This window comes from Leucopleurus acutus (assembly GCF_964270905.1).
Source record: "Leucopleurus acutus genome assembly, chromosome: 3".
Lineage (NCBI taxonomy): Eukaryota > Metazoa > Chordata > Mammalia > Artiodactyla > Delphinidae > Leucopleurus > Leucopleurus acutus.
Genome location: NC_139145.1, coordinates 11,592,789 through 11,609,178, shown reverse-complemented (window position 1 = coordinate 11,609,178; position 16,390 = coordinate 11,592,789). Strand labels below are relative to the sequence as shown.

The following is a 16,390-nucleotide window of genomic DNA, read 5'->3' as shown; positions in this document are numbered from 1 at the left end:
AGAAGTTAAAAGACTTAGGAACACTGCAACAATGGGCTGTAGTGCTTGGTAACAAGTACTGATTTTTCTCCACTTTACACTGAATGCCCCAGTGGCTCCCAACAGGACCCCTGAAATGATAATGGAGGAAATCATCAGGCATTGGCATGCTCTCCAAAAGCCTTTAAGAACTAGGTCACCCAAGAAATTGGAAGCCAGTTGATCACCTTGAGTAGCCTCTCAACATACATTCCACGTAACAAGCCCATTGAAAAAGGTCTAGCTCTGTAATGGGAACAGTGACCCTAGCCTGACCCTCACCCCTTGTAGCCTTGGATGTGTCTCACCCTCTCTGTTCCTCATTTTGCTCATCCATAAAATAGGGATAATAACAGCATTTACCCAAGAGCCTGGCCCTAGACCAAAGGCAAATGGCATCGTCATGGAAATTGTTATTAATGGGTTTACAAGAGTTTATGTACATAACCTCTTTCCGTTGGACATTTATGTTCTTTGCAGTTTGTGGGTTTTTAAACTACACTGGGATGAACACCCACTATTCATTAGTTGGCTATCGCTAATATATGTATTAGTTTGCTATTGCTGCCTATTGCTGTGTAACAAAGTATCTCAAACTTAGTGACTTAATATAAGGAACATTTATTATCTCACAGTTTCTGTGAGTCATAAGTCTAGTATGTTTTAACTGGTTCTCTGCTCAGGGTCTCATGAGGCTGTAATCAAGGTATTGGCTTGACTGTGTCCTCATCCAGAGGCTCAACTGGAGAAGGATCTGTGTTCAAACTCCTTCAGGTTGTTGGCAGAACTCATTTTTTGGTGGTTGTAGGACTGAGGTCCCCACTTCCTTGCTGTCAGCTGGGGGCCACTCTCAGGCGCTGGCCACGTGGCCCCCTCCATCTCAGCAATAGAGACTTCCCTCATGTTGAATCCCTCTGACTTCCTCTTCTACAACCAGCAGGGTCAGGCCCACCCAGGTTATCTTAAGGTAAACTGTGCCCAATAACAACACAATCATGGGAGGTCTACCACATTCCCAGACCTGGGATGACACAGGATGAGAAATCTTAGAAACGCCTTAAAACTTCTGCAACGCACAGCCCTTAGAGACACATCTCTGCACATCTGTCCCAGAACTTCCTGAAACTTGAGATGCTAGGTCAGAGCAAATGGACCTTTGGGATTTTGAAGCAAACAGTTTTGCAGCAAAGGGAACGTGATGATCCATGAGAACACTCAGTTTGGAGCTGGCCCCTTTGCGTGGTAGGGTGGCCAGCAAGCAGCCTGCTCCGGTGCTCCCTTAGCTGGGCACCTCAGAGCCAGCAAGTCTACCTTTTGGGGCCTCAGGACTCATTTGTGCAATGGGTAGGGGGGCGCTCACAGCTCTTCTCGGGATGGGGGTAAAGACATCTGTTGTCAGGGATCCCCAAGACCGCCCTCAGGTTTGATAATTCACTAGGAGAACTCAGAAAAGCTGTTACACTCGTGACTGTGGTTGATCACAGCGAAAGGATAAGGATCAGCAAAGGAAAAGGGTGCATAAGGCAGAAACCAAGAGAAACCAGGCACAGGCTTCTGGTTGCAGACAGCACTGAATTTTCCCAGCAATGACTGTGACAACACACATGGAATACGGCCATCCAGGGAAGCTCACCCGAGCCTTGTCCAGGGATTTTGTTGGGGAGGAGGGGTCAGTCATGCAGATATGGCTGACCACCCATGCGATGAAATTCAGTCTCCAGCCCATCCAGAGGTTGAACTGATATCATGTGGCCAAAAGCCCCCACCCTAAATCATATTGTTAGCATGGACTATCTGGTGTGGCCCACGACCTCAGGTAAACACTTATACCAGTCAGGACATTCCAAGAGTCTAGAGGTGACCTCCCAGGTGCCAGTCAAGGGCCAGTCCTTTAAATGTGCATAGTTTGGACAACCCAGGCCTGATGAGTTATTTCTTTACCACTCTAAAGCAGGTGGGGCTCCAGGTGCCCTCATGGCTCCAGCAGAAGTACCACAGAAGGCTTTAATAGTTCACTGTGTGTCACATGACCACCCAGGAGCCAATCACTGTGGCCAGGGGGCTAGAATGCTCTGATTGGTCAGGCCTGGGTTGCAGATCCACCCCTGAAGGCTGGTGGGGAACCAGCTCCATCTGCATGATGAGGAGTAAAGGTGAGTTCCACCAGGAGGAGAAATAGAGCACAAGCATTCAGAGACACTGATGATTCCACACTGGGTGACCCCAGCCAATACTCCCCACCAGGAAGTTGTCCTTTAAGGATGACATGAGATGGAAGTATGCAAAGGTCATCCCACTGAAGTGCTCGGGAGACATGAGCTCTCACACGCAAAGCTCATTCTACCATGTTCACTTCCAACTCACAGCCCACTGAGAGTCACGCCCCTTGAGGGCAAGTTCAGGCTGAGTCATCGCCCAAGACAGGGTACACAGAAAGCACTGGTATACGTTTTGATGTGAAAGAAAAATCCATCCTAGTTGTCCTCTGAACATACCACGCACCAGCCAGCCAGCACACCTTTGCACATGCTATGCCTGAACCAGGGGCAAGCACCGTTTGCCACCCACCAAAGGCCTCCTTGTGCCTTTAGGGCAACTTCGATGCCCCTCGTCCTGGATGCCCTGGCTCCCCACCCCAACCCTGTTCAGACTACTGAGGATGGAATGACCAAGGGGGTGAACACATTAAAGTCACACATCTGGCCATGGCATTCAAGGCCTTTCTCATCTCCTGGCCTTAACTTGCAGTAAGATGCAGAACCAGAGGGTGGGTGGAGCATGTGCTCTGGAGGCAGGCCGACCTGGGCCAAATCCTGCCTGTTGCTTCCAGGTAGTGGGACCCTGGGCAGGAGCTGTCTCCTCTCTGGGCCTCAGTCTGCTCAGCTAATAATGGGACACAACCAAAGCAACCATGGAGAAAAGGGGCAAAGGTGGAGGGCACACCCAGCCTGACTCCATCATTACTAAAAAGCTACAGTCTTCAGGACAGTGTGGAACCTGCCAAGGGGACACAGAGACCCTCACCATAGAGCAGAGTCCAGAAAAGACACACATGTGTGGTCAGTTGCTTTTGACAAAGCTGCCACAGTAACTCACTAGGGAAAAGTAAGTCTTCCCCACAGATGTTTCTGCAACAACTGGATGGCTACATGGAAAGAAATGGGGACTTCCCCGGTGCTCCAGTGGCTATGGCTCTGCGCTCCCAGTGCAGGGGGCCCAGGTTCGATCCCTGGTCAAGGAACTAGATCCCACATGCCGCAACTAAGAGTTTGTGTGCTGCAACTAAAGGTCCCACATGCGGCAACGAAGATCTCGTGTGCTGCAATTAAGACCCAGCACAGCCAAATTAATTAATTAATATTTTAAAAGAAGAAAAAAATGAACCTCAACCCCAACCTCACACCACATACAAAATTTAACTCAAAGTGGCTCATAGATCTCGATGCAAAAGCTAAAGCCATAGGACTTTTAAAAGAAAACCTAAAAAATCTCTACAAGCTGGGCTCAGCAAATATTGACAAAAAGCACATGGAATGGAAGAAAAAAACCTGACAAATTGGACTGCATCAAATTTTAAATGTCTGCTCTTTGAAAGACATCATTAAGAAAATGAAAAGTGAGCCACAGAGTGGGAACTACATTCACAATATACCTATACGACAAAGGACTTGTCCCCAGAATACATGAAAAATGGGCACAGAACAAGGCTGCTGTGGGTAAACAGTGGACTAACCCCATTGCCAGCACACAATCAGTGCTCAGGAATATCAGCGGTGGCGACTCTCACACCCAGGCCAGGAAGTCACCCCAGCCGGCCCACAGTCCCGCTGGCCAACCTTCAGGCCAGCTTCCCAGCCTGAAGTCAAGGAGACTGAGGAAAGAGGGGGTATCCTGCCTGAGATGCAGGTCTCCCGAGCCTGGCCAACCCATGGTCCCCGCCCCAGCACCTTCCATGGAGCCCCCTTCCTGTCTGAGGACAAGGTAGAAACCTAAGGGGGCTGAATGGTGGAGAGGAGAAGCAGGTCCAAGCCACCCCGATTTATGCCCTGAGAGTAATCCAGGTGGCCCAGCAACGGCCTGGAGCAGGCAGGGCAAAGATCTAGTTTCCAGGCCTGATGGCCACCTTCTGCTGGGTGGCTGTGGCCAGTTGCTTCTACTCCTGGACTGTAAGGGATGGGGGCAGGCCGAACACTTGTGTGGTCTATCTCAGAGACAGCAGCAGTGAGAGGAGCTCAGGTTAATAAAGGCCCAAACACTGGCTCTGGCTGTCCTGGTTGTGACGGTGGGCAACATTTTGGAAAGACGCTCCAAGAGCCCTGGGTTGTAGGGAAAAGGAGATGGGATGGAGCTCCCAACCCCTCCCCATAGCCCCCAAGGCCCTGCAGGGTCCAGCTCTGCTGACCACCCACCTTTATCAACTTTGAACAGACGAGGTTCCATGCTGCTCCAAGGCCTTCGCACTGGCTATGTTGCTGCCCAGACATGGGGTTGTCCTCTTGCTGCACAGCCAGACCCCTGTGGTCACTGAGGGCTCAGCAGAGTCCCCAGTTAGGTCCCATCAAGGTCCCCAATTTCAGATGAGGCAACAGAGTCGAGAGAGGTGGGGTAAGGAGCATAGCTGTGAACCCCCCCGAGTCTGACCAGGGACCCTGAGCATAACGTCCCGCTATTCCAGGTCTCAGTTTCCCCATGGGTAAAGATGGTCTGCTGTGACCTGAGAGCAGACAACCCCCACTCTAGTCCTGGCTTGGCCATATCCACGGTCCTGTGTGACCCTGGACAAGGCACAGGCTGTCTCTGGCTCAGCCCCAAGCGATGGTGGAAGAAGGCTCCAGAGCCAGCAGGGTGCGGGGTGGGAGGCTTTATTTCACTGTGTGTTGGGGGGTGGGGGGTGGGGTACCTGGACAGAGGGCAGCAGGCGGGGCAGGAGGAGTTGGCGCTTGGACAGGGAATGGGTGGGGGAAGGGCTGCCCCCAGGCCTGTTGGGAAGGAGAAACTGAGGCTGGACCCTGTTGGGACCTAACCCAGGGGGTGGGGTCAGGGGTGGGAATTGGGTCTGGAGGAATGAGGGCCCCCTTGCTCCGGGCTGGACATGGGGCCCGGGCCCTGCCTCACTTTCCTCCTATAGGGCTCAGTCCCTCCTGCTCGCTGGGCCACACGACCCCCAAACCTCACTGCCCCCGCCCCAGAGGAGGGGGCTAGGCCAGTTAGGGCAGTGGACAGGGAGCCTGGGGGAGTTAGGGAGCACAGGGTGGGGTCCACGATGAGTGGAGGGGATGGCGGCCACCTGGGTGGTCAGTTCCTGGCAGCGATGACCACAGAGAGTGCCACGCCCCCCAGGGCGACAGCAGTTGCCCCAAACAGCCACTTCCATGGGATGGACTGTGGATAAAGGAGAGGGAAGAGGAGGCTAGACAGCGGTCAAGACGATGTCTTGCACTTCAGCTAGCAACAGGCCCCAAAAAGGCCTCCCAAGAAACCACTGCCTGACAATGCCTTGCCTGCCTGTTGGAAAACTCCTACTCATGCATCAAAACTCAAGCCAAATGTCCCCTCCTCTGGTACACCTCCCCTTCCCCTCTGGATGAGCCCCACCCTGAGCCCTCCAGATTGTGTTTTATCTTCTGCTTCAGTCCTGGTCACACAGCACTGGGCTTCTCTGTGTCCCCAGCATGGTCCACAACACCCCAGTTCATGAAGACATCGATGTTTGCAAAATGAAGAAACTCCCTCTGCATGGCGTACCCTGCCCATAGCCGCTGCCCCTACTCTAGGAGCCTCCCTGTGCCCGCTGGCCCCAGCTCACCCAGGCACCCTTGCCAGGACACTTGGCAGGCAGCCGGCTGGGGTTGCCCAGCATCTTCCGGTACAGGGCGGTCTCAGTGCTCCGCTGGGCCGCGTGCTTCTTCACCAGCTTTGAGAGCTCTGCATGGATCGTCTGTGAGAGGGGGGTGTCTGTGAGAGCAGGTGGCAGCAGAAGCCAACGATCACTGCTAGCAGTCTGCCTTTCTGGGGCCCTGGGGCCCTTCGGGGCTGGAACCACTGGGACATGGGAATTCTGTCAGCTATTCTTTGGCCATCGGCGAAGTGAGGGCTGCTATCTCCATCCTCCTAGGAAGCCAGAAGATGGAGTGGAGCAAGGGTGGCCAGGAGAGAGGAAGGTTCTGGGAAGAAAGCTGAAGACACTGGCATTGGCCAGGCTGGCTAGTGCCCTTGGCCTCTGGGACCCCTGTTGGGGGTGAGTCCAGACTGCCTATGCAAGGGTCAATAAGGGCCTCAGCAGGTGGGCTGGGGCCCTTCAGCTACCTACCCCCTGCCACTTCCCAGGTAGAAACACCATAGGGAGAGCCACAGCAAGAAGGCTAAGGGGCAGGCCACAGGAAAATCTTCCCAGACAGGCCGGCACAGCAAATCTCAGGGTGCCCCCATTCTGCTCACCTTGTTGGAAGGTTCCAGCTTCAGGGCTGCTCTCAAGATGGGGATGGCCTCACTGTACTCGCCTTGCTGGGCCAACACCTGTGGGAGGAAGTGGGGAGTATATCATTCTGGACCCACGGTGGGCCACATTCTCCTTCAAGAGACCCAGCCCTGCCAGGCTCCTGGCCACCTGACTAGTCCCAAATGTATCTCTAGCAAGTGCCCCGGGGGTCCAGTCACCCGTACACTGCTCCCCTGAGCCCTTAGACTACATGAGCAGACCACCAGGCTTGGTGTCACTCCCCTAACCTGCTCCTTCTCCTGGGTGTCTGGCTCATCCTGTGCAGGAGACCCAGGTGCTGGTCTCTCCTCCTCCTTCACCACCTCGGCAGGCTCGAGAAGCCAAATGGATGCTGCCAAAGCTCTGGCCACATCAAATGATTCAGAGCCAGGCATGTGACTCAAGCCAGCCAGTGAGATCCAGCCTGAACTCTGCTGGTACCACTGAGAGACCAGTTGCTAAGTGGAAGGGATGGAAGCCTGGAGCTTTTGGCAGAGCAGGAGGGAGCATCTTGGTCACCCTGAGAGAGGAGCCTGCCTGAGAGAGAAACGCGGCAGACAGACACAGCATCTGCACAACATTTCTAAACACCTGGATCCAGCTGTGCCTGAAGCCAGTTACCCCTGACTTGGCAGTTCCACAAGTTGTTAATTCCTTTGGCTGAATCTATTTGAGTAGTTTTCCATCACCTTCAACCAGCAGCCTCAAACATGTATAAGGCTACATGAGCAGACAGTCTCACTCCCCACAAGAAGGTTCTAAACCCTTGAAAAACAGGGACAACATCTTTTCTCTACTCTCCGTTTCTATGCAGAACTCTACACACAAAAAGTACTTAAAAAATGCTGGCTGGCCTGCTCAGGCCTCTCATTAACACACTAGGTGACCCTGCGTTTGCTTGCACTGCAGTTTCCTTGGTTTACTGCTAAAAAATGCTGAAAGCACCCCCTATCCCAACAGAATGAAGATGAACAGAGATGGGGACAAAAGCAATTAAAGTCAAATCCATTCAAGCCAAATTCACTCCTACATTCCACCAGCACTTACTCAGCACCTACTGTATGCCTGGCTCTGTTTGAAGGGCTAGAGATTTCGCAGTGAATGAGACATACAAAATCCCCACCTTCTGGTAAGGGAGATGGACAAGAGGCGTGACACCTGGCCATGCTGACAGTGACACAAGAAACATGAAGGCAGGGCAGAGGGTCAGGGTGGGTGTTGTAGGGAGGACTTCCTGAGGAGGTGACATCAGAGCAAAGACTTGAAGGAGGTGAGAGAAGGACCCATAGGTGTATCTGGGGTATGAATATCTCAAGCAGAGAACACAGCCTGTGCAAAGGCACGGGGGTAGGAGCAGACCTGGCCCAGGCAACAAGTAGTGCAGAAGCTGAGCAGCATGCAGAAAAGCAAGAGTGCACTGGAAGATGATGGCAGGAGGAAGACCAGACAGCTCAGAGCCTTCAAGGCTGAAATGAGAACCCGGCTTTTACTCTGAGGGAGATGGGAGCCACAAAGGGTTACATGCAAGAACAGTTACCAATGGGCCAAAGGGCAGTGTCGGGGAGTAGAGGGAACCTAAGACCCAGGGTTCAAATCTGACCTCAGTCAGGGGACTTCCCTAGTGGTCCAGTGGTTAAGACTCCACGCTTCCAATGCAGGGGGAACGGGTTTGATCCCTGGTTGGGGAACTAAGATCCCACATGCCATGTAGTGCAGCCCACCAAAAAAAAAAAAAAAAAAAAAAAAAAAAAATCTGGCCTCAGTCAATGAATTGCTGTGACCCAGGCCACACCCCTGCACCTGTCTGAGCCTCAGTTTCCCCATTCATACCCCAGAGAGCTTGGCTGACTGATACCTGTGCCTATCTCAAATCTAGGGTTTGGGACCAGCGCCACTGCTCTGAGGTCAGGGAGCCAGCCTGCCCGCCTGCTGCCTGTGAGCTGCAGCTCACCTTGCCCTTGCGGAAGAGCGCCTTGATGTTGTCGGGCTGGTGCTCGAGCACAAGGCTGCAGGAGCGCAGCGCTGCACGGTAGTGGTCCAGCTTCAGCTGTGAGGCTGCCAGGTTGTTCAGACACTTCACCTTCAGCTGCAGGAGCTGCTCCTCCTCCTCGAATGTCATGTCCACTGTTGGGGGACAGCACTCAACTACAGCCACTGTTACCACACCGCCAGCCGCCCACAACCAGAGGGATTATGTGACCCAGGCCTAGGCCCACCCTGCTGCAGCTGGTACTGGAGGAGACTGGGGGGGAAGGGTCTCTGAGCGTCCCAGTCACAGGAAATGGGGGGTTTTCAAGATGCCAGTGTTGGGGCCTCTACCACCTACTCCCTGGGGGACCTCAGGCCTCTCTGGCCTCAGTTTCCCCATCTCTAACATGGGCCAAGACCAGTGCCGTCCTCAGGGCACTCCCAAGGAGTCGACAAAAATGGAGCCTAAGTGAACGAGGGCCTGATCATGGACTGACAATATCTGCAGTCACCCACGTTCCAACATCTACCTGCACTCCATAACAGTCCACGGACCTGGGATATAAGTCTAGAAATATCTAAAGACTAGGCATAAACATCTATCCATATTCTAGAATTTTCTAGAACATTTTGAATCTGGGGCCCTTTGTGGCTTGAAGTTTCTAGCACTAGTGGGGATGGCTTTGCAGAGGAGGTGCTGGGATTCGATCTGGCGGTCACCTTTGGCACTAGAAGTGATGGCCTTGATGGCGAGGTCGTAGGAGTTGGCGGCCAGCACGAAGTCGGCCCGCTGGTAGTGAGCATTGCCACACTCCCGCTTCCGGTTGGCCAGGGCCACACGTTCCTGCCCCGTGAGCATCTCCAGGTCAGGCCCATCCACGGCAGTCTTCAGGGTCACCTCCAGGCACAGGGCCGCGTGTGGGGGAATGTATGGGCTCCTGCTGGGGGATGGGGTGGGGACAGCACTCAGACCCAGCGGCCACCATGACTGAACCCCAGACACACTAGGTTCAGTGGGAACAGGCGGGAAAGGGCCGTTACCCCCTCCTCAGTGAAACACAAGGGAAGTTAACTCTTGCTACTCTTGAGCTCCGTGACTTGGTGCGGGAGTTCCCCTCCCGGAGCCCGTTTCCTTTTCTATAAAATGTGCACCTAGATGGGGTGAGATGGGGGAGCAACCCGTCCCACCCACTTCCTCACCCTCATAGGGACCCCTGCAGGCAGCAGGTACTCACCTGCCCTGGGGGCCGTAGCAGTACTTGGAATCAGCAGTGACCATAGCCGTCTCTCCCACGTCCATGAGCGGGACACTGAGATCCAGGGCCTGGGGTCGGGGAGGGGAGCGGCATGAGTTGAGTGGGTCCAGGTGCAGTACAGCAGTGCCCACCCACCCGGCCGCCACCACCACCACCACCTCCCCTGCATCTCACCCCAGCCCCTCCCCACCCAAGAACTGCCCAGGCCCTGCACCGTTCCCACCTGGATGACATCACAGTCACCCAGAGTGAACACCAGCTCCGGCTCCTCCTGTACCCGTGTGCCATTCTCCAGCGAAGTCTGCAGCTGCACGGTGACCACCTGGCCCTTGGCCGGGCGGCTTGAGCCTGGTGGGCCTGGAACCAGCATCTTCTTCCTCAACAGCCCATTCCCTGCCATGGAGCAGGGACAAGCAGCCTGTCACTGAGCAGCTCAGATGGGCAGCTGCCCCCTGGGCACTCCCCCCTCCCCAGCCCTGCCTATCCTGGGGGTGGCACAGCACCAGGGCACAAGCTGAGTTTTCAGTGGCCACTCCGCCACTACTGGGCAGGTGACCCCATGCCTCTGGGCCTCGGTGTCCCCGGCTTGGACACTGGGCATGAAAGGATTGATTTGGGGACTGACGATACTGGCTCCAAGGATGGGCTCAGTGAACGCTGGCTGGTCTGGCCTAATGGTTAGCATTCCGGGTCCGGGCTTTCACTACTGTGGCCCGGGTTCAATCCGTGGTCAGGTAACTGAGATCCCGCAAGCCAGGCGGCGTGGCCAAAAGAAGAAAAAAAAAAAGAAAGTCAAGGCTCAGTGAGGGCAAAGGGCTGAGAAAAGCCATCCTGCCTACCACAATCAGGGCAGCAGGGATACCCAGTAATGAGACTCTGGAGCTACCCTCTCCTCCCTCCTCCGGTTCCAATCTCAGCCCTGTGACGTGTGGACCTCGATTTACCCAGCCATGAAATGGGGTGATCAGGGGGTATCCTGGTGACACCTAGTGAGTAGTTTGCTTGGTTAGCAGAGCACCTGTGATGCCAGGACTGTGTCCCGACCAAAGCACCACATCACAGAAGGACCTATAAGCAAAAGTAGCCCCCAACGCCCCCCTCCAGCTGCCGAAGAGACCACTATGTTCCCCTCCATACCCCAAACGATCTTAGGAATGGCCAAATGGCCACAGCCAACACCTACTGAGTACCAGGCATGGGGCCCCGTGCTCTCATGAATCCACTCAAGGAGCCCCCGCAACGATGACACCCACTGTCATGCCATGACAACTGCTGGGGCAATAGAGGGCTTACACCTATGGGGCACGTCAGACTGACATCATCTGCAGTCACCCATGTTCCAACAAGTACCTGTACTCCATAATATTCCACTGGTCTGGAAAATACTACCATGAGTCTGAGTAGACCCTAGTCTAAAGGTTAGGGGCAGAGAGATCTATTAATACTATGGAATATTCTAGAGTGTTCCAAATTTCTGCAGTGCTCCCCAACTTATACATGCCCCTGCATCCAGTTTGAGAACCAATGATCTAGTGGATGCCAAGAGACCCCTGTGTCTTGAGGTTTCTGGGCACTAATAGTGGATATGCTGGTAGGATCTCAACCAGGCACTGCCTCTCACCCAGGTAAACCCAGGGATGTAGAATCACATCCCCTCTCAAGGCTTGTTTCCTTGTCTAGAAGCCTGAATTCTGACTTCAGAAAGCAGCTGGCTCGAATATAAACAAACAGAGCCATCCTCATGCTCAGGCAGGGAGCAGGGCAGCTCTTAATATCATTAGAGAAGAGCTTCCCAAACTTTAATACAGCCAAGGAGGCTGTGCAACCTTGGACAAGTGCCTTCACCTCTCTGAGCCTGTTTCCCTATCTGTAAAACGGGGATATGGTAGGACTTACATCGTGGGGTTGTTGTGAGGATAAAATAAGATGATGCACAGAACCAATGCTCAGTAAATATCACCTGGTGTTATTTTTAGGCGCAGTAAGGTTTATATCTGTAGTGGAGGTGAAATCAGTACCAATTCGCTTTTACCAGTACCAGTATTATTTGATACTACTGTATCATTAGCACTAATGATGGTAGTAATAATGTTTTACTATTATTTGTGTGGTCATTAGCATTATTTAGTGTATTAGATATCAGAACTAGTATCGCTGTGTTTATCTTCTAGAGTTGTTGTGATGGGGTACATGGGGGTGGCACATGTGTGGGTTCTCCTAGTTTCTTTCTTGCAGGACTTTTCTGAACAATTAGCACACTAATGAATACTATCAACCAGACACAGGGATGAACAAAATGGAATGTTCCACAGATCTATTTGACCTCAGGACACATTGTTCTGGGGACAGGCACTTGCCAGACAAATGCCAAGAAAAGTGGGGATTGGGAGCTGCCAGTGCCTGCTGTGCTGGCTGTGCGGCTCTGGGCAAGTGATTCAGCCTCTCTGAGCCCTGTTAACAGCTCTGCGAAAGCAAGTCATGGGGTGGGGAGGCAAGAAAAGGGCATAAACATGAAGTGTCTCGAGCAACTGCCTGTGGCTGGCGATCAACGTGGTTACCACATGTTTTACGTCCAACCTCCTTCACAACAGAGATGGGGAAATGAGGCTCAGGGGGAGAGGGCCTAGGCCAAGGTCACTCCTGAACCTGAGCTGTCCAGGCCCTGTTGGTCAACCCGAGCCACCCCTGCTCCTTACCCAGGATGTCCAGCCACTCGTCCAGGGCCGGGGCGGGCTCAGGCTCTGGCTCCATGGCAGCCAGGAACTCTCGGGCCAGGGCCCCGGGCTGCTCGGCCTCCTCCTGTGAGGGCTGCCCTACATCCTCAAGTGGCGGCAGCTCACTCAGATCCTCCTCCTCCTCCTCCTCCTCCTCCTCCTCGCCCTCTGCGTCTTCCACCCCGTCCAGCACTTCGAAGTCCTCAAGTGGTGGGACCCCAGCAGGTGGCGGGGCAGTGGGCTCAGGGTCCGCAGCAGAGGGCTCAGCACAGGATGCCATGCTGCTGGGGGGATGGGAATTGGCCCTGGTGGGGAGAATGGATGGGGGTAAGAATCCCACCAAGCCCCTCAAATCTCCTCTGCCTCCATTCTCCACACCGCCGATCACTTGCTGTGTGACTCAGGGGCTCCAGGCCTTAGTTTCCTCATCTACAGGGTAGGTAGAGTAACAACCCTGGTTTGTCCAAAGGACTTAACAACCCACTCATCAAGTCCTGGCATCAGGTTCAAACAGTGTTACCTATTATTAACTATTATTTAATCTTTATAAACACCCCGGGGAAGTAGGGAACATTCCCCCTGCAGAAAAGGAAATTGAGGCCCAGAGTGGCAAAGCCATTTGCCCAAGGTCACAGAGCAAGCCAACCACAGGAGGCAGGATTTGAACCTAGGGCTTTATCTGCTTAAATGTCCAGAGCTGGTGCTGGGATTTTTTTCAGGGGGACAACCCCTGAGATCTTGGGGAGACTATTTTTTAGAGCCCAAGGGAAAAATAACTGAATCTTTACCAGAGCTCCCCACCTCCACCTGTCCCTTCTCCTAAGGGGAGCCACCCAGAAACCCCAAGGCTTTCCTTCCATACACTGAACCCAATACCACCGCCCCCAACACCAGGGACCTTGACCCAAGCCATTCCTTGGGAGCCTTTTCTCCTCTCCTCAGGCCTTCTTACCACCTTCTCAAAGTAGCCTCCTTTGAGGAGGAGTGGTCGAGACCCCCACGGCTTCTTCCTTGGACCATCAAGAACTCTCCGCCTCCCCCAGGCCCCAAGCTCTGGCGGTGGTAGAGCCGTCATTCTAACCCACAGCATCCCCTCCCTAACCCTCACCTGCCTGCTCCTTCCGGGCTCGGGTCCCATTTTCTGAGACCCTCCCAGCCCCCATCCTCACAATCTCCTGCGCTCGCATAAATAGCCCTCCCCCCACCCCAAGCACCCACCCCAGCCCGGGCCAGCTTCCCCCACAGCTGGCCCGTCGCCCCTCAACACCTTGATATCCCCAGACGCCCCCCCTCCCCATCCCATAACACCCTACGCTCTCCAGACGCCCCCTGCACCGGCCTGGCCTACCGTCAACCTCCCACCCAAGTTCCCAACGCCCCACGCCTGTTTGACGCCACCAGTCTGGGGCTCCCGACCCCCCGCAACCCTCGGGCGCCCCCGGCCCTGCACGTCTCCGCCGGCAGCGCCCCCAGCCGCTGCCCTTGACCTTCCGTGGCCCCCACCCCCAGCTGCCCTCACCAGGCCGCGCCCTCTCCGGCACTCAGAACCCCCGCGCCCCCCGGCTCGCCTCCCCCGCGGCCCTTCACTCCGCCTAGCAGCCGCAGCCCCCGCCGCGCCGGCCCCCGCACTAGCTCAGGTCCGGGCAGCGCTCCGGGCCAGCGCTACCCCGCCGGCGCCCCGGGACACGTGCCTCCGGCTCCGGGACCCCAGCCTGGGGTCCTGCGCCCCCCTCCCCGCCCCCAGCCGCGGCCGCCGCGCCTCGGGAACCAGGCTCTGGCACCCAGCACCGCCCTCACCGCGCCCATTGGACGCCGCCACGGTGACTGCAGCGTCCATTGGTGCGCGAGCACATCCGTCTCAGGCACAGGCACCGCCCCCTTCCTGCTTGCATCCGTGGGGCGTTCTTAAAGGGGCAGAGGCCGTCGCGCCAACCCCGGACGGGGGCGGGGGGCTGAAGATCCGAGTCAGTTCTCGGGTCAGTGCCGCGCATCTTGGCAAGACATACAACCCCTGTTTGAGCTTCATTCTGCTCATCTGTGAAATGGGGATAAACACCTCTATGCGCGCACTCTCACCTTGGGGGCTGTTGGGAGGACAATACTAAATGGTATTTCCTTAAGGAGCTCAGGCTTGCAGGTCAGGGCAGCCAGACTGCTGGATAACCCACTCTGAACCGCTAGTTACTTCTGTAGACCCGAGACCCCGAGGGGGAGCGACGTGCCCAAGAGCACACAGAACCTCCGCCCGGCTACACCGCCCCTGCACCTGGTCTGTCTAATCCCGGGAGGGTGGCCTGGTGCATACTGGAGGAACTCAATAATGGCTAGGTTAACTGCTGAGAGAGCAGGGCCACTGGGAGGAGTCCCTCCTCCCTGCTCCTTCTGCTAAAGCATGATAAGGTGCCCACGGCCCCAGGAGAAGGTGTCAGCATTGATTAGAAGGGTTTTTTATGGCTCATGTTTTGAAAGAGGGGGCACTTACTCCTTTTCATTCTATTTTATTTTCTTCCCAGCAGTTACCCCCTTCCAGAATGATCTTGTTCATTCTTTTGCTTCCCCCCTTCCCCCCATCTTGCTCCAGCCTGGAAAGAATTTTGTCTGTTTTGTCCTCACCACCTCGATGCTTAAGGCCCTATGGGAGTTCAATAGATGAATGAATAATTGAATGAATTAATGAATAAATGAGCAGGACACTGGCTTTTGGAGGTAGCTAACACTGGAGAAGGTAACTGGCTTTTGGCGGTAACTTGTCAGATAGGTGCTCTGAGGTCACCTCCTACTGGAAGCCATCCCTGACCTCCCCATGGCAAGGCCAGGTGTCCTGATTGGCTGCAGTCTTGGTAAAATGAACCTCCACTTCATAACTGATTCACTTGTGTCTGTGCCATCAGTTGACTTTTGCCTCACCCGGTAGACTGGAAGACCCCCAAAATCTGAGAAGGGTACATTGTTTCTTATTGTTTTAGTCCTGAGGCCTACATACTGCATGGCACAAAACAGGGGGAGGTATTCAGGGAAATCATTGTGGAAAGAAGGAAGGAAGGAAGGCGGGGAGGAAGGAAGGCTGCCCAGTCAGAAGAGGTGGGGGGGGGGGAGGACTTCCCTGGTGACGCAGTGGTTAAGAATCTGCCTGCCAATGCAGGGAACACAGGTTCGATCCCTGGTCCGCGAAGATCACACCTGCTGCGGAGCAACTAAGCCTGTGTGCCACAAATACTGAGCCTACGCTCTAGAGCCCGTGAGCCACAACTACTGACCCCGCGTGCTGCAACTACTGAAGCCTGTGCACCTAGAGCCCATGTTCCGCAACAAGAGAAGCCACAGCAATAAGAAGCCAATGCACCGCAACGAAGAGTAGCCCCCGCTCACTGCAACTAGAGAAAGCCCACGCACAGCAATGAAGACCCAACACAGCCAAAAATCAATCAATCAATCAATAAAATTAAAAAAAAAAAGAATCCGACTGCCAATGCAGGGAACATGGGTTCGAGCCCTGGTCTGGGAAGATTCCACATTCCACGGAGCAACTAAGCCCTGCACCACAACTACTGAGCCTGCGCTCTACAGCCCGCGAGCCACAACTACTGAGCCCATGTGCCACAACTACTGAAGCCCGCACGCCTAGAGCCCGTGGTCAGCAACAAGAGAAACCACCGCAATCAGAAGCCCGCGCCCTGCAACGAAGAGTAGCCCTGGCTCGCCGCAACTAGAGAAAGCCCACGCACAGCAGCAAAGACCCAACACAGCCAAGAAAATAAATAAATAAAATTTAAACAAAACAGAAAAGGAAAACATTTTGGACCAGCCAAGTCCCTTTTGGCTTCAATGTGCAGCCCCCACCCCTTCCAGGACCCTCGTAATTGTTCCCTGGCTTCCAACAGAGCCCAAGAGACCTGTTGAAAAGCTTGGTTTCTCCAGTCTGGGCCTCTTCTGCTACAGCTTGGCAAAGCCATGCA

At 54.5% G+C, this 16,390-nt stretch overlaps 1 protein-coding gene across 2 annotated transcripts; it reads right to left on the bottom strand.

Moving 5' to 3' along the window:
* Positions 1-4,879: 4,879 nt before the first annotated feature.
* On the bottom strand, positions 4,880-14,201 carry FKBP8 (FKBP prolyl isomerase 8). 2 transcript variants are annotated; one of them, XM_082837443.1, is made up of 9 exons: positions 14,126-14,201; positions 12,417-12,739; positions 9,944-10,113; positions 9,700-9,788; positions 9,185-9,405; positions 8,448-8,620; positions 6,457-6,534; positions 5,825-5,956; positions 4,880-5,400 (listed from the first exon to the last, which is right to left on the bottom strand). In XM_082837443.1, exons 2-9 carry the CDS (start codon positions 12,712-12,714, stop codon positions 5,314-5,316), a joined length of 1,248 nt encoding a protein of 415 aa, XP_082693569.1. In that variant the 5' UTR covers positions 12,715-12,739; positions 14,126-14,201; the 3' UTR covers positions 4,880-5,313. The 2 variants fall into 2 exon arrangements, with proteins under 2 accessions (XP_082693569.1, XP_082693570.1); XM_082837444.1 differs by having other exon boundaries at positions 9,185-9,402.
* Positions 14,202-16,390: the final 2,189 nt, after the last annotated feature.